The sequence below is a fragment of the Notolabrus celidotus genome, chromosome 11 (assembly GCF_009762535.1).
Source record: "Notolabrus celidotus isolate fNotCel1 chromosome 11, fNotCel1.pri, whole genome shotgun sequence".
NCBI classification, from domain to species: Eukaryota; Metazoa; Chordata; class Actinopteri; order Labriformes; family Labridae; genus Notolabrus; species Notolabrus celidotus.
In genome coordinates, this window is record NC_048282.1 from 27,946,933 (window position 1) to 27,965,414 (window position 18,482).

General features: G+C 40.1%; 1 protein-coding gene across 4 annotated transcripts in view; it reads left to right on the forward strand.

Annotated features, from left to right (window-relative positions):
* The window catches only part of LOC117821355 (protein phosphatase 1 regulatory subunit 12B-like), a 29,452-nt gene extending 11,025 nt beyond the window's left edge, over window positions 1-18,427 (forward strand). The window contains exons 6-12 of one of the 4 annotated variants that reach the window (XM_034695559.1): window positions 5,636-5,652; window positions 5,760-5,889; window positions 8,420-8,524; window positions 8,639-8,689; window positions 8,848-8,898; window positions 9,649-9,719; window positions 15,434-18,427. In XM_034695559.1, the coding sequence (XP_034551450.1) occupies window positions 5,636-5,652; window positions 5,760-5,889; window positions 8,420-8,524; window positions 8,639-8,689; window positions 8,848-8,898; window positions 9,649-9,690 (396 nt within the window). In that variant the 3' untranslated portion in view covers window positions 9,691-9,719; window positions 15,434-18,427. Of the gene's footprint in view, window positions 1-5,635; window positions 5,653-5,759; window positions 5,890-8,419; window positions 8,525-8,638; window positions 8,690-8,847; window positions 9,720-15,433 lie in introns of all 4 variants that reach the window. The other 3 variants (XM_034695560.1, XR_004632954.1, XM_034695558.1) reach the window with 3 other exon arrangements.
* The last annotated feature ends 55 nt before the right edge of the window (window positions 18,428-18,482 follow it).

Here is an 18,482-nt window from a genome sequence, read left to right on the forward strand (position 1 = left end):
TCACACTACAGTCACACACTGATGGCAGTAGATGCTGTGTGAAGTGCCCATCACTATTAACTAATCCCATTCATATGCATTCTCACTCTGTTGGCTGTGGCTCTGGGAGCAATTTGGGGTTCAGAGTGTTGCCCATGTGACTGCATGAGCTGGAACTGAGCGACCCACTCTACTACCGAGCCACAGCCACAGCCACACAGGTTGACTGAACTATTGAAGTACATTTGACATTTGACATTTTACTTTTACGCAAACTTTTTAATGTAGGGATGTTTGCTCACTGATTTAACGTTGTCCCCTTTGGTAATAATAATTTATAATAATTAAATTTATAGAGCGCTTTCAATTAAAAGTGCTTTTCAAAGCTTAAAATCATATAACAAACAAATACACAACACACCATAAGAAACATCAGTAGTAAACAACAGTAAACAGGTGGGTCTTCAGCTTTGCTTTGAATACATCAACCGAACATGACAATCTAATGTCAACAGGGAGACTGTTCCATAGAGTGGGTGCACAGAGTGGAGAGGTCCGCTCACCAGTAGTCTTCTTTCGGGCACTTAAAAGGCCAGTCCTCTGATAGTGAAGTGCCCGAGCAGGCACATATAGGTCCACCAGGTCAATGAGATAGGAGGGTGCAGTGCCATTTACAATTTTAAAAGTCAACACCAGAATTACAAGTCAGTTAAATAAGCTATTTATATCTTTAGAATTGTAGACCCAATATGTCTGTCACATGTGTCTCAGCTGTGCAGCCACTATCCGGGGCTGTAATGCTATAATGCACTATTACCTGCATGTAAACAAGCAGAGATAACAGATGGCATCTTGTAGCGCGGAGCGGTCTGGCTGTATTTTGATCCAGAAAATGAGGATAAAGTTGTATATAGGCTGACTTTGGTTAAACTGACATATAACCACTCGACCGGAGCACGTGGAAGTTAATCCACAATTAGGGCCGAAGGCTGGTGGTGCCAGCTCTGCTAATGGTAGCCAGACTCAACAAACCAATTTGACTTTGCCTACCTGCAGTTTCCATAATCCTTGCACTCAATTTCGACCATTTCTGTTTAAAAAGAGTAGTAAATTGGTCACTGCACAACTTCCTGACCTTTAAAAGGAAATATAACTAATAAGCTATTACAAAACAAACACTAATGATGCATTCTGGTTTGTATGAGTTGTTAAAAGTTTCCAAAAAACACATCCTACAGAAAATTCTCAGGTAGTTGGTAGTTGTGAGGCAGAGGACTTTCAACTCAAAAAAGATTGGTGAAAGTGAGGAAAATACAATTTAACTGGAGATGAAAAATAAAAGTTTTTCCTCTCTTTGTGCTCTGCTGCCACTCTTTGGACCATTCATAAGGTCAGTTGTTGTGACCTTTTCAAATGGGACCTGACCCTGAGATCGCCAACCACTTGAATAACCCATCACTTTCACTTGGACCAGCTACAACAGTAACATATTTACACATAGATGCATAACAAGTTTACTTACGCAATTAAAAAGTATGGGACTTTCAGTTTTTAGAGTGAGGTTTTACTCTGTGTTATTTGCACTTTTACTTGACTGACACATCTGAGTATTTTTCACGACTGAAGTTGAGGCACATTGAGTCAGTGCTTTTAAACCGGGTATTATCTCAGTTGCAGGACAGCCTCACGTGTACTGTAAAGAGTTAATAGAGAAGGAGGAGCAGCTGTAGTAAGGAAAGGTGAGTGAATGTGGAAGAAACGTCTTTTATGGTTGTGTGCACTGTTTTTGTCCCAATGGTCTGGGTGAAAAGTGTGTGTGTCTGTGTGTATGTGTGTGTGTGTGCGTGTGCGTGTGCGTGTGTGTGTGTGTGTGAGTGTGAGTGTGTGTGAGAGCATTGAGGTGTGTGGCTCACATTTTCCTACTGCGAAATTCAGTCTGCTCTGAAGCAGTGATGCTGTGACAAAAGGAAGGTGGAAAATCAAAAAGAGATGAGAGGATGGGTGAAGAGTCCTCTGATGATGATTTCACTAGCTCCTGCAAACTGCTGCAACATTATCGAGTAAACACTGAGCTCATGCAATCCTTCCCTCATCCCCCCCCCCCCCCCCCCCCCCCCCCCCCTGCATGGTGTGCATGATATCGGTCCTGGCAAACCATAAAACTGGAGGTGTTTACAGAGCGCCTGTGATTCAAGTATGCACCCATTTGGAGGCTGTTTCCATCAGCCTGACACTCTGTTGTTTTTTCTCCCCCTCCAGTTAATATTCCCCTCCTGCATCTGCTCTGCCTCACATAGTTTGCTGAGCCTCAAAGGCCACTTCTGACTCCTCTCTTCTTCTCCTAACAAGGGAATCACTCTGCTGCAGCTGCTATCAGACGTAGAATTTCAACTATGATACAGTTACTGGCTGTGGTTCAATTTAGATAGAAACGCCTCATAATGCAGACATACATGTAAGACAATGTGTTCCTCCTTTTTGCGATGTTGTGGGTCCTTTAAACCCCGCCAAACATACTTGTGATGTCATTACTTGAAAAAGTAATCAATTTGCTAATCCTATAGCGTGAAATAGTTTTTCCAACAGGAGCTAATAATCTTAAAAGAATATGGTGAAGAGGGGTTGAGGAAAAAGTTCCCTGAAAGCAGACTTTGGGATGAATTATTCATGAAAACCAGGCAGCCAGTTACCCCCGGTTGATTTATGCATTTTCACCTAATCTTGCAGAGGAATCTCCTCAGTCTTGCAGACATATCGGAACAAGTGAGCTCTCTCTGCCCCCATCCTTGGCCCTTTTTCATCTGAGGTCATAGAGGTCTGTTTTTTCCTGGATGGCTCTGCTAAAGCACATGACCACATAAGGACAGGCAGCGCTGGCTCAGTTATGTAAACACTTGCTCCTTTGACACTGCGTGAAATATCCCCCAACTAGCCAAATGTGAGCGCATGAATAACTGTGAGCTCTGGTCTTTTTGACATCAATTGTCCTTGTAGAAAGCACACTTTGCACCTACATCTGCTTCTTGTCTTGTACATCTTGGACCACCACACAAGACGTTTATTGCAAAGCTGTTTCCAAAAATAGGTGTTTAAAGCCTCGTTTCTTTGGCAAGGCAGCAGCTTCAAATATCTGAACTAAGGAGAACAGTTTATGAGACTGCATCAGATACTGCAAAGACATCATGGATCAGCCTTGCCTCATAATAGCATCATCTGTGTCTCTATTTCAGTCTCTGAAGTTTTCCTATTCCATTTTTCATCCATTCCTTTACCGTCTCCAAAACCTGAGTAATAATGGATTCAGAGAACCCTTCTGGTACCAGAAAAAAGGTGACTAAAAAAGCGAGACATTCCTTTTATTAACACTTACCATATACATTTATTTATTATCATAATTTAATAGCTATTCCAAATGAGGTCTGAATGTTATTATATATTGCCTGGTTCAGTATCCTAAAGACATGCTAACCATCAAAAAGTAAGATCCAGAAACAGCTGACTTATTTTTGATGACGCACTAATTTATTTCTTTGTCTTTACTTGTTATAGTGATTTTAACCCTCAATAAAAAATACAACCTTAAAATGTTTAATTCAAACTCACAATACTGACACTATGCTAGCTCAGGCTAACGTCACACTTTCCACTAGCATGACACTGCAGTTCTCTGCTAACACTACTATCTAAAAACAGTTCTTCCTTCCTTTTTTGGTAATAGTGGTCTCTGTTGACTGCCATGAAATATAACTGCTGTGTGAGTTACTGTTCTGGTGAAGAAAGCACAAGTACTTTTGTGGGGAGGGGGCATATAAGCGTTCTCAACACTGCCATAGCCAGACTCCAGACAGACCACCAGAGTGCCCTCTTCCTGATCTCCGGGGACTTTAACCATGTATTTTCTACATAGCTTACTTTGTCTTCTGTACATACTTATTATCATTATTTTCATTGTATTTGTATTTATACAATGAAATCTTATTGTATCCTATTAATTACTTCTTCTATTAATATTATTTGATATTCTTACTTATTGTGTATAGGAGTAGCTTTAATGACTGAATTATATTTCTTATATTTCTGATTCTGATATAAGTTGTGTTATAAGCAGTGTTGTGAAGTCCAGGACTTGGACTGAAGTTGGACTAGAGTTCTTATTTTCAGGACTAGTGACTTGACTTGAATTTCAGCAGTGATGATTTGAACACTGACTGCATTCGGAATTGATAAAGACTTTTTTGTATAAGGTCACCATAAATGATTCAGTTTTGAGCAAGTGTTGTCATGGGTTTGCACTAGCCACCTTGTTTAGCAACAGTTCCTGCCATGATGCCTAAACTTGGACTTGGTTGATTGGGACCCAACTCAGACAAGACTGGGATTCTTCTTTGGTGACTCAGATGCAGACTTGATGACTTGGGACTTGAGACTAAAATAACTTAACTCCGCTGGGTCTCATTGCTCCTCAACTTAGCATCTCTCCAGTCGCCAGTATTTCTCCTAATCCTGTCTCTTTGACTTCTAACATATTTAGTTAAAAGCTAGAGGTCGGTCATTTACTGATGGATAAACATTTTCTTTCTCTTTGTTGACAAAACTGGCATTTAGATCCAAATTTATTATACTTATACTTTGTCACACTCGGTTGTCTGTTTTTGATGCAGAAGTAAAGTAAACTTGCAGATATGACTCTGGAAGATACTATAGGGAAATAATTCCTAAACTGCTTTGAGTAAAATCTTTCAAAATCATTTTCATACACATTTAATCTCTGGGGTCTCCAACCTGCAAGTTGCACTTTAAAGTACTGGTATCGGTATCCCAAAACACTTGTGCATCATGCATCAAAAGGCTGGCAGCAGTAGGTTATCTATTAATTCAGTTTTATTTGATTCAGAAAAAAATGTCTGACAAAAAGCCTGGGTGGGTTTTGAGACCTTTTTACACAGCTTATAAAATGTATGATGTAAAAATGTGTTGTAAGGTAGGGGACTCACACTATAGCAGTACCAGTTCTGTGCTGAATAATAAAGAACATCTTTGAGGTAACATGATTTCTAAAACACAGCCCTGAGAAATACACAAACAGATCCTCTGATTTTAGCCCAATATCCTGACTCCTCGGTGAGATGGAAAACAAATTCTGATTTCAACAGGCAGCTTGGCAGCTCCGTTCACTGGGCTAGCCACTGCAAAAAAACTGCCAGGACAGTCTGCTATCAGTCTGCTGTCTGGGGTCAGACGTCGACCAGCCACACAGGAGATACTTAACTTCTGATGTCATGATGTCATCTTTATGCTGTAGGCATTTTCGTGGCTGCCGCCTGTTCTAAGAGATTAACCGGGCTCACCGGGAGGTTTGACCTGTACGAACCCTGTCGCTGCAGTGTTGGGGTGAATTATATCTCCGTTCTTCATGCACTTCTTCCCTCTGGGACTTCAGGTCTCTGAACACGCTGTGATAATTCACTTGGAAGTTTTGTTTTTGTTCTCTGCGGTCCCAAAATGGAAAAATATTTCACTGCCAAGCCTCTGTTGGGTCTTATCAAGCAAATAAATCTTGATGCAACCATCAGAATTTTTTTTTTTACACTGTGTTGTTCCCATGCTGTGGTGCAGAATGATCAAACTAATAAGATTTTTTCTTTGTGTTTTTCAGCATGACAGATTGTCAAGGTACGGATTCAGCATTCATTTACATTTCATGATACATATCTATATTTCCTTACAAAAAATACATGCTCTGTATTCTGAAAAATGTGTACTGGCTGTGTTGAATTTAGATATGACTCCAGTGGTGAAAGTGCTACAGACAAACCAGTGGGCCGTACCAGTTCCTACTCGAAGAGAGAGACAAGGCTGGGCGCTCTTAACAGACAGGAGGAGGACTCAACCACCAAAGACTATAAGAAGGTAACTCATACCTCACTTTAAACAAGCTGCCCATAATATGCCTGTTGGATGCTGATTTTTTTCTACTTTTGTAGCATTCCAATAAGGCCACTAGAAATTTGAAATGATTGATTTAAGATAATTAAGCCCCGTGAGGAGGTTTGTCTGGTTATGAATCAGAAATGAATAGTGATGCCTCTTCATGACCTACAAAAGTGAAGAAGACCATCAACAACAAAATGAAGTATTTGTATATTTTATTTTTTAAAGCTTGTAACCACTTGGATAAGTGCCAGACAAGACAACTAACAGCATGCTGACGACAAAGCTATTTTTTCCCCATTTTTTCACAGTTCCTCACAGGAGCTTTAAGCTTTATCAGAATATTTCCTTTGAGATATTTCAGTGAATATTCACAGAAACATACACATTGAATTTCTATATTTGACTTTAGAGCAGTTTGTTTTCAGTGCTTTTTAAATAATGAGAATAATATTTCTTTTTATTTGAATAAACAAACAGCCTCTGTCACAAAGCTTGTAACATTTAGGTGTGTCACACTGCAAAAACTCAAATATAAGCAAGTGTTTTTGTCTTATTTCTCGTGATTTAAATTGCTTGTAAAATAATATGCCAATGTGGTAAGTGGAATTAACTTTAGTTTGATGAACTTATAATGTCTTTAGTCAAGAAACAAAACAAGTAAACAAGGCTACATTTGCCAAGTATGGACGCAGACTATGAATCCTTGAATCCTTGAGACTAACTAGCCTGCGTGTGATAATTATGGAAGCTGGCTAACTAGGGTATTGGGTTGTTAGCAAGTGGCAACCTCCGGTCTCAAACTATGAAGCCCATGCGGAAGTGTTATAAACTGGAATTCATCGAGAATCCGCTTGGGGCTGGCTGCAGAAACACCGGAAACCACATAGACACCAATTCAAAAAAGACGATCTTTGCAGCATTAATAAACATGTTTACAGCCTGGTTAAAAAATCGGCTTGGCTCTACGTAGATAATTTCTCTATCGGCACACACTGTACAGGGGGATGAATATTTTTCTAACGTGACAGTTGCAGAAGATATTAAGATTATGAGTTTTGCCCAAATAAGGACATGACTGACTGGACTCCCGGTCGGGAACACATAGCTGTTGGCTAGGAGGCTCAAACTCCGCCCCTTTATGTCACACTTTGACTGGTTGAGTTTCGCATTTCCAATATGGCTGCCACCGTCCATTGGCTTCAAAACAGCGCTCAGGAACAGATGGGTGACGTCACGGATACTACGTCCATTATTTATACAGTCTATGGTTGTTAGATGTGAAAGTTGGAGCAGCTGAAAATTGTGCAGATGAGGCTTTATGTTTGTTCACTAACTGTTGTATTGTCATTTTACAATAGCTGTTTTCTAATATCTGTAATTTGTTCAACTTTATAAACTAATAAAATCCTAATTTTTAATGATAAGCATTGTTTTTGTCTTGTTAAAGCAATTCTAACTCAAAATTAAAAAACTATAGTCTTAAAAACTACTATCACTATCATGTTGCTAGCTTAGGCTAACGTTCTACTCAACACTAGTGTAACTTCGTAACTTGTTTAAGTATCTCTTCGGAACTGTTTCACTTCAACAGCGTTAACTATTAAATCACACTTGAGGGCTGTGGGGAAGAAAGAGCACAGGACAACTTCTGCTGTGCGTCCTGATGCCTTTAATGACTCTTCATCAACCTAGGACAACAGCACATCAAACTCATGTGACACCTTTACTTCAACTCAAAACCATATCACCCTGAGCAACCTTAAAGAGGCAGTGCAATATATGATATAGAAGTCTTTTGAACTTCATTACAAAACTCAATGATAAAAAAAAAATTGAATTAAATAAGGACTATTTGGTGACACTTAGAACAAAATAAATCTCATCTTTCACTAACATGACACGGCTGTTCTTTTATTGCCACAAAATATCCTGTCTCAAATCAGTTCTTCATTCCATTTTTGGTAATAGTAGCTGCTATTGGCAGTCGTGAAATATGATTGCTGTGTGAGCTCCTGTTTTGGTGAAGAAGAAAGATTTATTTTTGGAGGTATTGGGACACAAATTGTGTCGATGGCAGTGTTGTGGAACTCAAGTCCAAGACTTTTCTTGATTGTCACAAAAAGGAATCAATACAAATTGTGTAAATGATAAAACAACAGAATTGACTTTTAGACTTTAGACTTTATTGTCCCCTTGGGGAAATTCTTTTCCACAGCACCTTTCTGCATCTCCACAGACATAGAAAAACTCAAGCACATACACTGTAAGCTCAACAAAGCATCCACGAAGACATCAACACTCAGTCAAAGTCGTCTCATTCAGTGAGGCCTTTTGTTCAGGCTCGCTATGACAGCAGGGATCAGGCTCCTGCCAAGGCGTGCCCTTCTGCTCCTCAGTGCTCTGTACCTGCGTCCTGAGGGGAGTGGGACGAGGCGGGTGTTTAGTGGATGTGTGATATCCTGTTGCTGTAATGAAGATGTCTCATCTCCATTTCTCAAATTTGTAGATGTATGCAGAAGCTTTGCATGAGAACGAGAGGCTCAAGTCCAGGTTGCAGGATAGCAAACAAGAGCTCATCAAGATACGCTCCCAGCTGGACAAAGTTACCCAGGTATGTAGGTTTCCAACCATGTGTGTTAACTTTTAGAAATCATGTTCAAAAATCAATTCTATTCCTGACATCTCCCCTGATACTTCACAATAACACCCCCATCCTAACTTCCAGAGGCATGAAAGAATATCAGAGAGATCTTCAGTACTTGATACGGAGAAGAGGGTAAGAGTCTTGGTAACCTTTTGACATTTTGGTATTTTTTTCTGTCATGCACTTTCTGCACTTTCAGGATGGATAAACAGCCATATCTTTTTTCTTTTAGCTGTCTTGGTCTTTTCACACAGTGGATATTTATTTTGGTGTTTTGTCTTTATTTACAGGAAAAACAAGCTCTTGAGAAAAGAGTGTCAAACATGGAGGAGGACATGAAGGTCGGTGCACACAAAAATAAACTGCTCACACACATTGGATATAAATGGCACATTTTTCCTGTAATACAAGCGACTTGTCATTTATTTGGTTGATGATTCTCCAGACCCATAAAAACACTAACAGTATTTGAAAAAATACACCTCCAGCCAGGCCCATCTCACTCGTGCTAAATCAAGCACGCCTAAAGTGTTTTTACAGAGCAAAAGACACACATGTAGCCCACCCCAGGGCTTTTGGTTTGCCAGGTGGATTTGGAGTCAAGGAGAAAGGGAAGGTTAATGCTTCAGGCTCATTACCCACAGTATTCTGCTGGGCCACTTCCTGCCAGGCTAAGGAGGAGCCTGTACTGTTCCTCTGCTCCACTTATCCCACTGTTGGGGTGAACACTGTGACCTAGTTCCAGCTGAATACCGAACCCCGTTCCAAGAGCAAAGACCTGCTTTTGTGAGACATTCCTTCACTGCACTGTGTGTATTCTGCCTCTCAGAGAGACACAGGGCAGAGCAGCAGAGAAAGGCCCGAGGAGAAGTGATGTGGACTCTACGTGTTCTGAAAGCAGTTACAAATTAATGAGACTATAATTTGATTGTAAGAGTAACATTGTTATGCTCCCCAAGAGGAATAAAATCCCGGCTCCAGTGTAAGAAAATACAACATGCAGTCAGTGATGACATCCTTATAAATATAACACATGCAAAAGTATGGTATGACAGCAACAGATGTTTGATGTGTTGTCGCGGTTCCCTCAGCAGGGTGCCCCAGTGCGGTTCCGCTGTGGGTATCAGCCCTGAGAGCAGGCTGTCTCAGGGGAGGGGGGATGGTGAGTGGTCTCTGAGAAGTTTAGGAGTGATTGACACCTGCCTGTCACCCCAACACGGTTCTTTTCTGTCAGATACTCAGGCATGTTTACACGTGTGGACACATCACAGAAAAACAAAACAATGATAGATTTAGATTAAAGCACTCTCTCACTCACAAAGTCACTTCTCCACGTTGAAGAATTTACAGATTCTCCACAAGGGGGAGCTTTTCTCTGTCAGACTGTTGCAAACCCGTTCCTCCCTCTAGAAAAGAAACGGCAACAACACTTCAGAATTTCATATGGAATAATGTCTGTGTTTTCTTCTTCAGGCAAATATCAAAACAGCTTTTATGATGTGTTTAAAGTAAATGAAAAAAACTTCCTGCAGGTAACAGATACGTCAAAGTTTCAGTGGCAACTACACCCCTTGCCTAAAGATGGCGCTCATGAGCACGACTTCTCCTGTAACTTTAAACTATACCAAAGAAGTAGAATATGAGACGTCAGCTACATAGACATATAAAGAGTAGACGCCGCATTGGCTGCTGGGGCGAAAAAAATACGTCCGCCATCTTGGCCTGGTCATCCTACCCATGATCCTACCTGTATATGTAAACTGAAGCAGCAGAGACTTCAAGATGCCAGAGCACTGTGTGGCAAAATACTTATCATACATCACATACATCACATATCAGAATATTCTATTACTGTAAAGCCCACTATGAATATTAAAATACGCCGAACCATGTGTCCTGTATCATACCTACATGTATGACGTTTGCAGAAAATAAACCCCTCATGAAAATCAGTTTAGCATTCAGCGAGTTATGATTGATTAAATGCGCTGATACTTAATTGCGCCTGCCAAACTGATTACACTGAGTGGACCAGGTGACCGGACCAGGATAGCGGCCCCACGGCTCGTCAGCGCCAATAGGTAGTAGCGGTCGATGCTGCGTCTACTCTTTATATGTCTATGGTCAGCTAGACCTGATACTATCTGAAAGAGAGTTACAAGCTTTAGAACAGCAATCGACAAATTCATGTTGTTACATTTTATCTTTTCGTTTCGTATCATAAATTTAAAACAAAATGTACTTCCGGGAAAAATGGACAGCTGGTTTTGAAACAGGAAGCTAACAAGACATTTTAAAGTCATAGTGGTAGTGACTTGTTAATCACAGTGGCTAGACCCTGAAGCATAAACAAGCTTATTGTCTCTTTTCTCTTATTACATAGATATTATAGAAAATGAACATCATCTTGTTTTGAAGAAAACTCTACCCGAAGACCTTTTCCTTCAATTAGTGGCGTCATCCCACTCACTCCATTAAAAATAATAGGTCTAAGACTCTGTAGTGTAGGCTGCACTTTTCAGACCTGAAGGCTACATCAAGGGTTTGATTACAGTCTGATTGGAACGACCTCCTGAGGTCTGAACCTGCTGACACTGTGGCTTTGTAGCCGACGAATTCCAAATTCAGGTGTCTCACATCAAAGGCACTGGTGTGTCCTGTTTCCCCTGTTGGAGTAGTATCGATATGCTAATGTGAGATTGCTTAGCAGGGTGTTACATTTCTCTCAGACAGGCTGAATTATTCTTGACAGCCTATGAAACTTGATTAATAGCAACTGTGAAGACTTATCTGCAGGACTTGAGAGTGTGGTCAGATCTAATTTCATATCAAAGGACTCAATATTAAAATAGTCTAATAAAGGATACTGGTCATTATGTATTCTTGCCTCATTCTGCTGTTCTCTTTCCTCTTGCCAAGGGCATGTCAAAAGAAACCGAACAGTTTTATTCTAATACCAAGAAACCAACTTCTCAGGACTGAGCCCCCAGACTGGTTTCAAATTGCTTCAATAAATGTTCTTGGTGTTTTGAGAAGCAGCTGGATACTCCTTAAAACTTAGCCACAGCTATATCTTCTAAATCTACTAACTTGTGTTCAGTTAGCCTGAAACTCTTTAAGTGTGTGAGTGTGTGAGTGTGTGTGTGTGTGTGTGTGTGTGTGTGTGTGTGTGTGTGTGTGTGTGTGTGTGTGTGTGTGTGTGTGTGTGTGTGTGTGTGTGTGGGTGTGTGTGTGTGTGTGTGTGTGTGTGTGTGTGTGTGTGTGTGGTGTGTGTGTGTGTGTGTTGTGGTTTACCCTCAGGAATGGCGTCAAACCACAGATGTTTCAATCCGACCACATTGAGGTTTGCCTCAAGAAGTCGAGCCAATGAGAGGAGGAAATGAATAATTTCTTTTCCTTTGACTTATTACTGACCTGGCTCTTTTGCAAAATGTGACATAGTGGAGTGAATTTCTATGAATTTTATATTACTCCCATTTTAAAACACTGCACACTCCAGCAGTCCACCACTCTCCACATACAGCCCAGGGTTTATAGCTTTATCATTTTCTTTGCTTGTTGCAGCTTTTGCTACCTCTTCTCAAAATCTCCCTCTTATATGAATACTGGTTTATATAAGTCTCTCTGATCTGTTATTGTTTTCATCTGTCTGTGTGGGTGCATACCTGTATGAGTGGATATGTGTACAGTGTCTGAATGAGTCCTTCTCTTTGCACATAGCCCTGCTCCCCCTGCATGCTTCCCCTGTCTGCCCCTCTCTATATCTCTCTGCTCCTCTGTGCAGGCTTTCCCAGCTCTGGCTCAAGCCCAGAGCTTGCGGAGGGTTAACGAGAGTCTCCTGGCTGAGAATAGAGCCATGCTGCGCGTCCTCGCCCGCCTCTCTGAGACGGCCTCCATGCCGGAGACGGAGGACCTCTGATCCTCTGACATCATCTGTCTTCCCTTCTCCCCCCCCTCCCCTTCCTCCTGTCCCCTATCTCAGCCACATAACTTCTACACTCCTCCCTCCTTCTGGTGCCTCTTCAGCCCCCTCGTCCTCTGCTGAGTTCCTCTCAGGCAGGTCCTGCACCTTCCCCACGCTCAGTCCCCCACACTGCAATGCGACCCCTTCTGCACTCTTTTAACCCAGTACCTTATATTGCCATCATACTGCAACCTTGCTAACCTTACACCCCTCTCAATGTCCTCCTTAGCTTTATCTGAAATTCATTTTTATTTATATTCAGCCTGCATTAGACTTCATTTTACATAAACATTGCATACAAGTTGTATGATTTTGGCTCTCATCTAATTTGAACATCCACAGTAGTACTCTGCACCATGAGAACTGAATGCATTGTTAGCATTCATAGATCACACAGTTAAAAATACTGTATGTGGCTCCTGTGTAATGTGCTGTTTAATCAATGCAATGTTTTTACTCAAGAAAAAAAGCCATCCTAGTACAATCTTCCTGAGACAATGAAATGTGTGAGCTCCCTGGCTTCTAAAATGAATAATAACTGCATCCCTGTGTGAGACAAGAAAGCAGATAAGTGCGTTTTGGTTCAGGGACCTGTGCAGTCAGAAAGGCTGATTATTATGTCTTTTAAAAAGACATTGAGAGAGACATTTTGAAAAATGCTTTTTTGTCTCTTTGCAGAAATTTTGATGACAATATTGATACTATCCTTCCAGCTGTATGCTAAATATGAATCAACGCCACACATAAATAAGCTCAGCTAGTATATACAAGACATAGGGTGTAAAAAAAAGTGTCTCTGGCCAGTGATGGAGCCAGACAGTTTTGACTTGGGTGGCCAAACTGGGGCACTGACTGTTGAAGGGTTGGCCAGGCGTGGAAAACATTAGGGGCTTACCCCAAACCTAAGAGGGTCACCTCCAATAATCACATCTACTTTAACTTCTTTTATAAAATAATTTTAAAAATATTACATTTTTGTGGATTTCTAACGTTAACATTAAAAATGTAACTCAACAGAGTATCAACATTTAAATCTGCTGAACTGAACTCTTTAAGGACTCAAAATTAAGATGATTGTCCAAAGTCAAAGCATCAACAAAAATAATATTCAAATGCAAAGAAACTACTGTCCCTGCAGTTTGTTGAAACACAACAACACAATAGCTGATTTCAACATAAGTAATGCCTCTGACATGGCAAATAGCCAATCATGTTTAAGAATTTCAGGGTGGCCACAGGGGTGACCAATAAGTTTTCAGAGGTGGCCATGGCCACCCCTGGCCACCCCCTGGCTCCACCATTGGCTCTGGCTCCACGTTAAAGCAAAAGGTATACTTAAGCTCACTAATAAACATCTTGAAACGTCAAGGTGCTGACAAAGCAGGAAGTCATGGCACCCGCTCAAGAAAATAACCCTGCTACAGCACATAAAATCTTGTTAACTGTGACAACATCTTTGTTACATTTTGGTTTAAGTATGAATTAAACATGGAAGATGTATTGTGTTCACTTCTAAGTTTAGAGGTGCTGGTAGACAGAATTTGTGCTCTTTAACACTAGAACGACCATGGGGGTCATGTTGACTGCTTTCACATTTATATGTCATGTAACTTTGTTGAATTAGAGATTACAGTGCTGCCAGTTCCTGATTATTCCTTAAGTTGTGTGATTACATATTTGAAATGTCATTTCTGCAAATTGCACAAAAGGCAACAATTATATGACTAGTTTGACCTACTTTGGCCCAGGCAGTCATAATGACTGCTACAATTAGATTGATACATTTTCATGCTGGGCATATGCCTCTTGGTTGCTTGGCCATTATCATTGTCTCTATAAAACTAAGAGACTGGGCGTGACTTAGTGTCCAGGGCAACTTTAAAAAGTTTAGAAATGAAACTGAGAAAATTAGACAACTCTATTTTGGCAATTATGGCAAAAAGAAGCTCAAAGAGAGAGATGACTGCTGAGGAAGCCTGACAGTTGTTCAAGGAATTTGACATTGCAGACCGGCGATCTATCTGAATAAGAAGCGGATAAAAGGGACTCGACAAGGAAAGTTTCATCCTATATATAAATATAACTTATATCCTTAAACAATAAACACATCATTCTATATATTGGGTATCTATCATAACAGATAATACAATTTGGAATCTGGCAGTCAAAATGACCTATCGTGGCCTTTCTAGTAGAAATAGAATTCTGGCTCTTCTAGTGTTAACAGAGCCAGGCGAGCTGTCTCCCTCTGTTTCTAGCCTTAATGCTAACATATGTATGCTAACAGGCTTTCACTGCTGGGATTTCTTTGATTTTTTGTCCATGTGAACACTAAATAGAGACAGAAAATAAAAAGTGTATCGAAACCTGTGATTTGCCTTAGGTTATAATAACGTTGGTCCTCATTTGCTCCTTTGCTCACTCACCAGTTTGGGGTAATGTGTCACAGCTAGCCTGCAGCAGAGGGTTATTGTTTGTCTCTCGTAGAGGGGAAATACTTTGGCAAAGAGGCTGGATATTTTTAGTCATTGCTCCTCATCAGAGACATGACCTAGATCTTGGAAGTTGACCCTCTCTCAGTTTTCTCCCAATCTGTTTTTTTTCTGTTTCACATTTCACATGAAGGCCATATACCGTCAAAGTCACTCCTCACTTGCATGATGAAGTACTGTGAAGCATGTCATTGCTTGGCCTCAAACTTCACAGAACAAACCGATAGCACTGTTTTTTTTTAATGTTGTGATAGAAGGTAGTTTTCCATCTCGAAGGTAACCCTGGTGAATTGTGTCATTGTGCCACCTGCAGCTACAAACTTCACATTATCCACAATCCATTTAACATACATTTCTTTGTGTGTGAAACTGTGATGATATCATTTTCTAATTTAATTTATTTTCCCTCTGCTGTCCCAGATCTTAACAGAGCTCAAGTCAGACAACCAGAGGCTAAAGGATGAGAACGGGGCTCTCATTCGGGTCATCAGCAAACTGTCCAAATGAAAAGATGTCTGAAGCTCCTGCTCTGTGTTTGTGGACGCTCTAACACTGACATGGCAGCTTAATTACCCATAACATGACTACTGTCATATGAGTTATGGTGATGAGCTGCCCTGGGCCTGTTGGGACTTGTGAATATCCAAGAGATGTGTTCTGAAGTTTCAGTCAAATATCTGCCCTGAGTGCTGCAGACTCACAACAGTTTGAACTTGGTTAGTTACAAGTATGTTGCATCATGAAGTATTTCACAGGGGACCATTTATACTGTTTGAGAAAGGCCCAGTTTGACAAATGTAGAGGTTTGCATGAAGGTATTGTTTCCAATATTACACCTACACTTCGCACTTAGACTTCACATTTGTTGCAACATCATGCACTGCAGAAAATATCTTTATATGCTCGTAGTTATGCAAAAATAAAGTAGAAATGTATGTCATTATTATTTTTGCAAATGTGTTACGTCATGTTTTTTGGCTTGAAATATGTCAAGCAAATATTAACCCAATTAAGAACCAAACAGGCATCAGAGTAAGAACGAGCATTCATCCTAAGTGCTTTAAGATGCACTGATTTCTTAACTACAAGTTTTACGCTTTGATACATATAAGAAATATCTCAGGTTTTTCACTCGGCTGTGCCTGGTCATGCTTCTAAAATTTCAATTCTGTGAACTTATGAACCAAGTCAGGAGAAAAACATGAATATTTCTGACTTTGGTCTGCAGTCCAAGAGTCAGTGCCCCGGGAGAAAGTCTAACATATTGCATAACAGCAAAGCTGCCAACCATTTCCAAGTGGTTAGATTTTTGGTGATATTTCAGTCAAACCTCTATCTTTTTTTTTCTATCATATTTGGGTTCATCTAACATATAATGATGTCCCGGGTGTATTTTGTGTTTGAAGTGGACCATATGTTCGACCTAAAAGGCAGAGCTGAGTCATACACACTCTGTACAGAGTAGAAGGTGCTGCACTCCAGCATCACTAGCAGAATGTAAAATATTTTAGTGTTTGCCAGATTTTGGTTCTTCAGTTCTCTGTTTTTGTTTGAGCCACTCTTCAGTTTTTCTTCAGTAAGCACTTCATGGAGACTTTATCAGCGGCTCAGCTTCGGATCACCTGAGCGGCAACACAGAGGAGGCCGTCTATGTATGTGTGTGTGTGTGTGTGTTTGTGTTTGGAAGAAATTTCCTGTGATATCTTTTTGTTAAAGAGATTTATTTATTTATTTATGCATTTCTTAGTTTTAATCTTTATACCTTGTGTACTTAATTTCCAAGTCATACACAGATAACTTTTCTTGCCGTCTTTCTGTGAGGCGATGAAAACACGAATCCCCCACTAACAGATGTGCTGTAAAATCACTGCTGACATTTTATCCTGCACAATATTGTGTGATCTTATTAACTTACTCAAATGTTTTATGAAATAAACTGTTGCTGGCACTTTTCATTACATGAGGTGTAGATTACCTGAAGATGAACTTGGTGGTGTTATTAGTATAATAATGTTAAAGTGAATAACTTTATTTTAATTATGGACCAGAAACACTAGATAGGCAGTTCATTAGGTACACATGCAATCTGATAGGACAGCAATAAATCCTAACTTCATTGCACTTATCAGCTTTCTGTTCTTGCCCTTTAAGAGGCTGCAGCTGCACAGTATTACATTTAAGAGAAATATATCTTCAAATGACTCTTTGGTCAACGTATAAGAAACTCTCTGCACAAGGCCGCTACCTTGTTGAGGTTTTTTAAGGAGGTCAAGGCAACTTTATAATTTTCTACTTGGCCACATTTGTCTGAAGAGCACAGAAGATGATTTATCTGTGTAACATTTTGTGTGTAATCTTTGGCATATAGGGTTTATTTTTTTGCTGAATAAAGGGTGTCTTATGAGTTTGTTTTTAGCAGGGCACATTATTCAAACCAGACACAAAAATGTATTTTAAAAAATCATTAATTCAGTCAATCTAATCCACAACAGATAAAACCATCCCCTAGAGGCAAAGCCTGTTTTTATATATCTTATCATATTTGAAGTAGCAGACAGCGAAAATTCCTTTAGCTGTAGTGTTGCTGCAACAGATAAATGGTGTGTCTAAGATGTAAATGACTTCAGTACCTGCCTTCTTTCACTTAACAGCTGTATTGTCCACAGTGTTCGCTGTATTTCTTTTACACTGGCTGTTTTCGAAACGGCCTGCTAAATACTACCTACTAATGTAGTAGACAGTAGGTACTGCCTACTACATACTGCGTTTGAATTTAGTATGTAATATGACTACTCTGTTCGATCTGTGTTGCAGTATGCTGGGCCAGACGTCACTGAATTTCCGGTTTCGGAATGCAGAAGTAAAAAACAGCCAAGCTGATTGCAAAACTGCTTCTTTAGCATTCACTTAGGATTTAAAAAGTTAGGAAGTGGCTTATATGGAATTAAATAATTTCCACAGCACCTAAAAACTGAGTTCCCCTCGTCAAAATAAGAAGAAAAAAAAGAAAAAGCAGAGCGCTGTGCATTGTGGGAAACAGTACGCAAGGCAGACTGGTCCGATGCATACTGTGAAATTTTCCAGAATCAGTAGACATCCGGGGAGTTTTGGCATACTGCAGATTTTGCTCTTGTTCACATACTACTTACTACATACTGAATTTTGGCCAAATCAGTACCTACTGCTAGTATAGTAGGCGGTTTTGAAAACAGCCAATGTGATGGTTTAGAGTCCAAACATGGCAACACCAGTGTTCTTTTTGATCACACTCAAAGCTACAATCAGGGTAAGGTATGTGCTGCAGATGTATTGAACTATGCAATATCTTGTGTTGTACTGTTTGTAATGAGTTTATAATAGCTTCATACACACACAGGTTTACTCACTTTGCTTAATAAACTGTAAAGGAGTGATGATGTGTCTCTGTGTGGCAATTAATGGATTATTAGCTCCTGTTATTTGGAGCCAG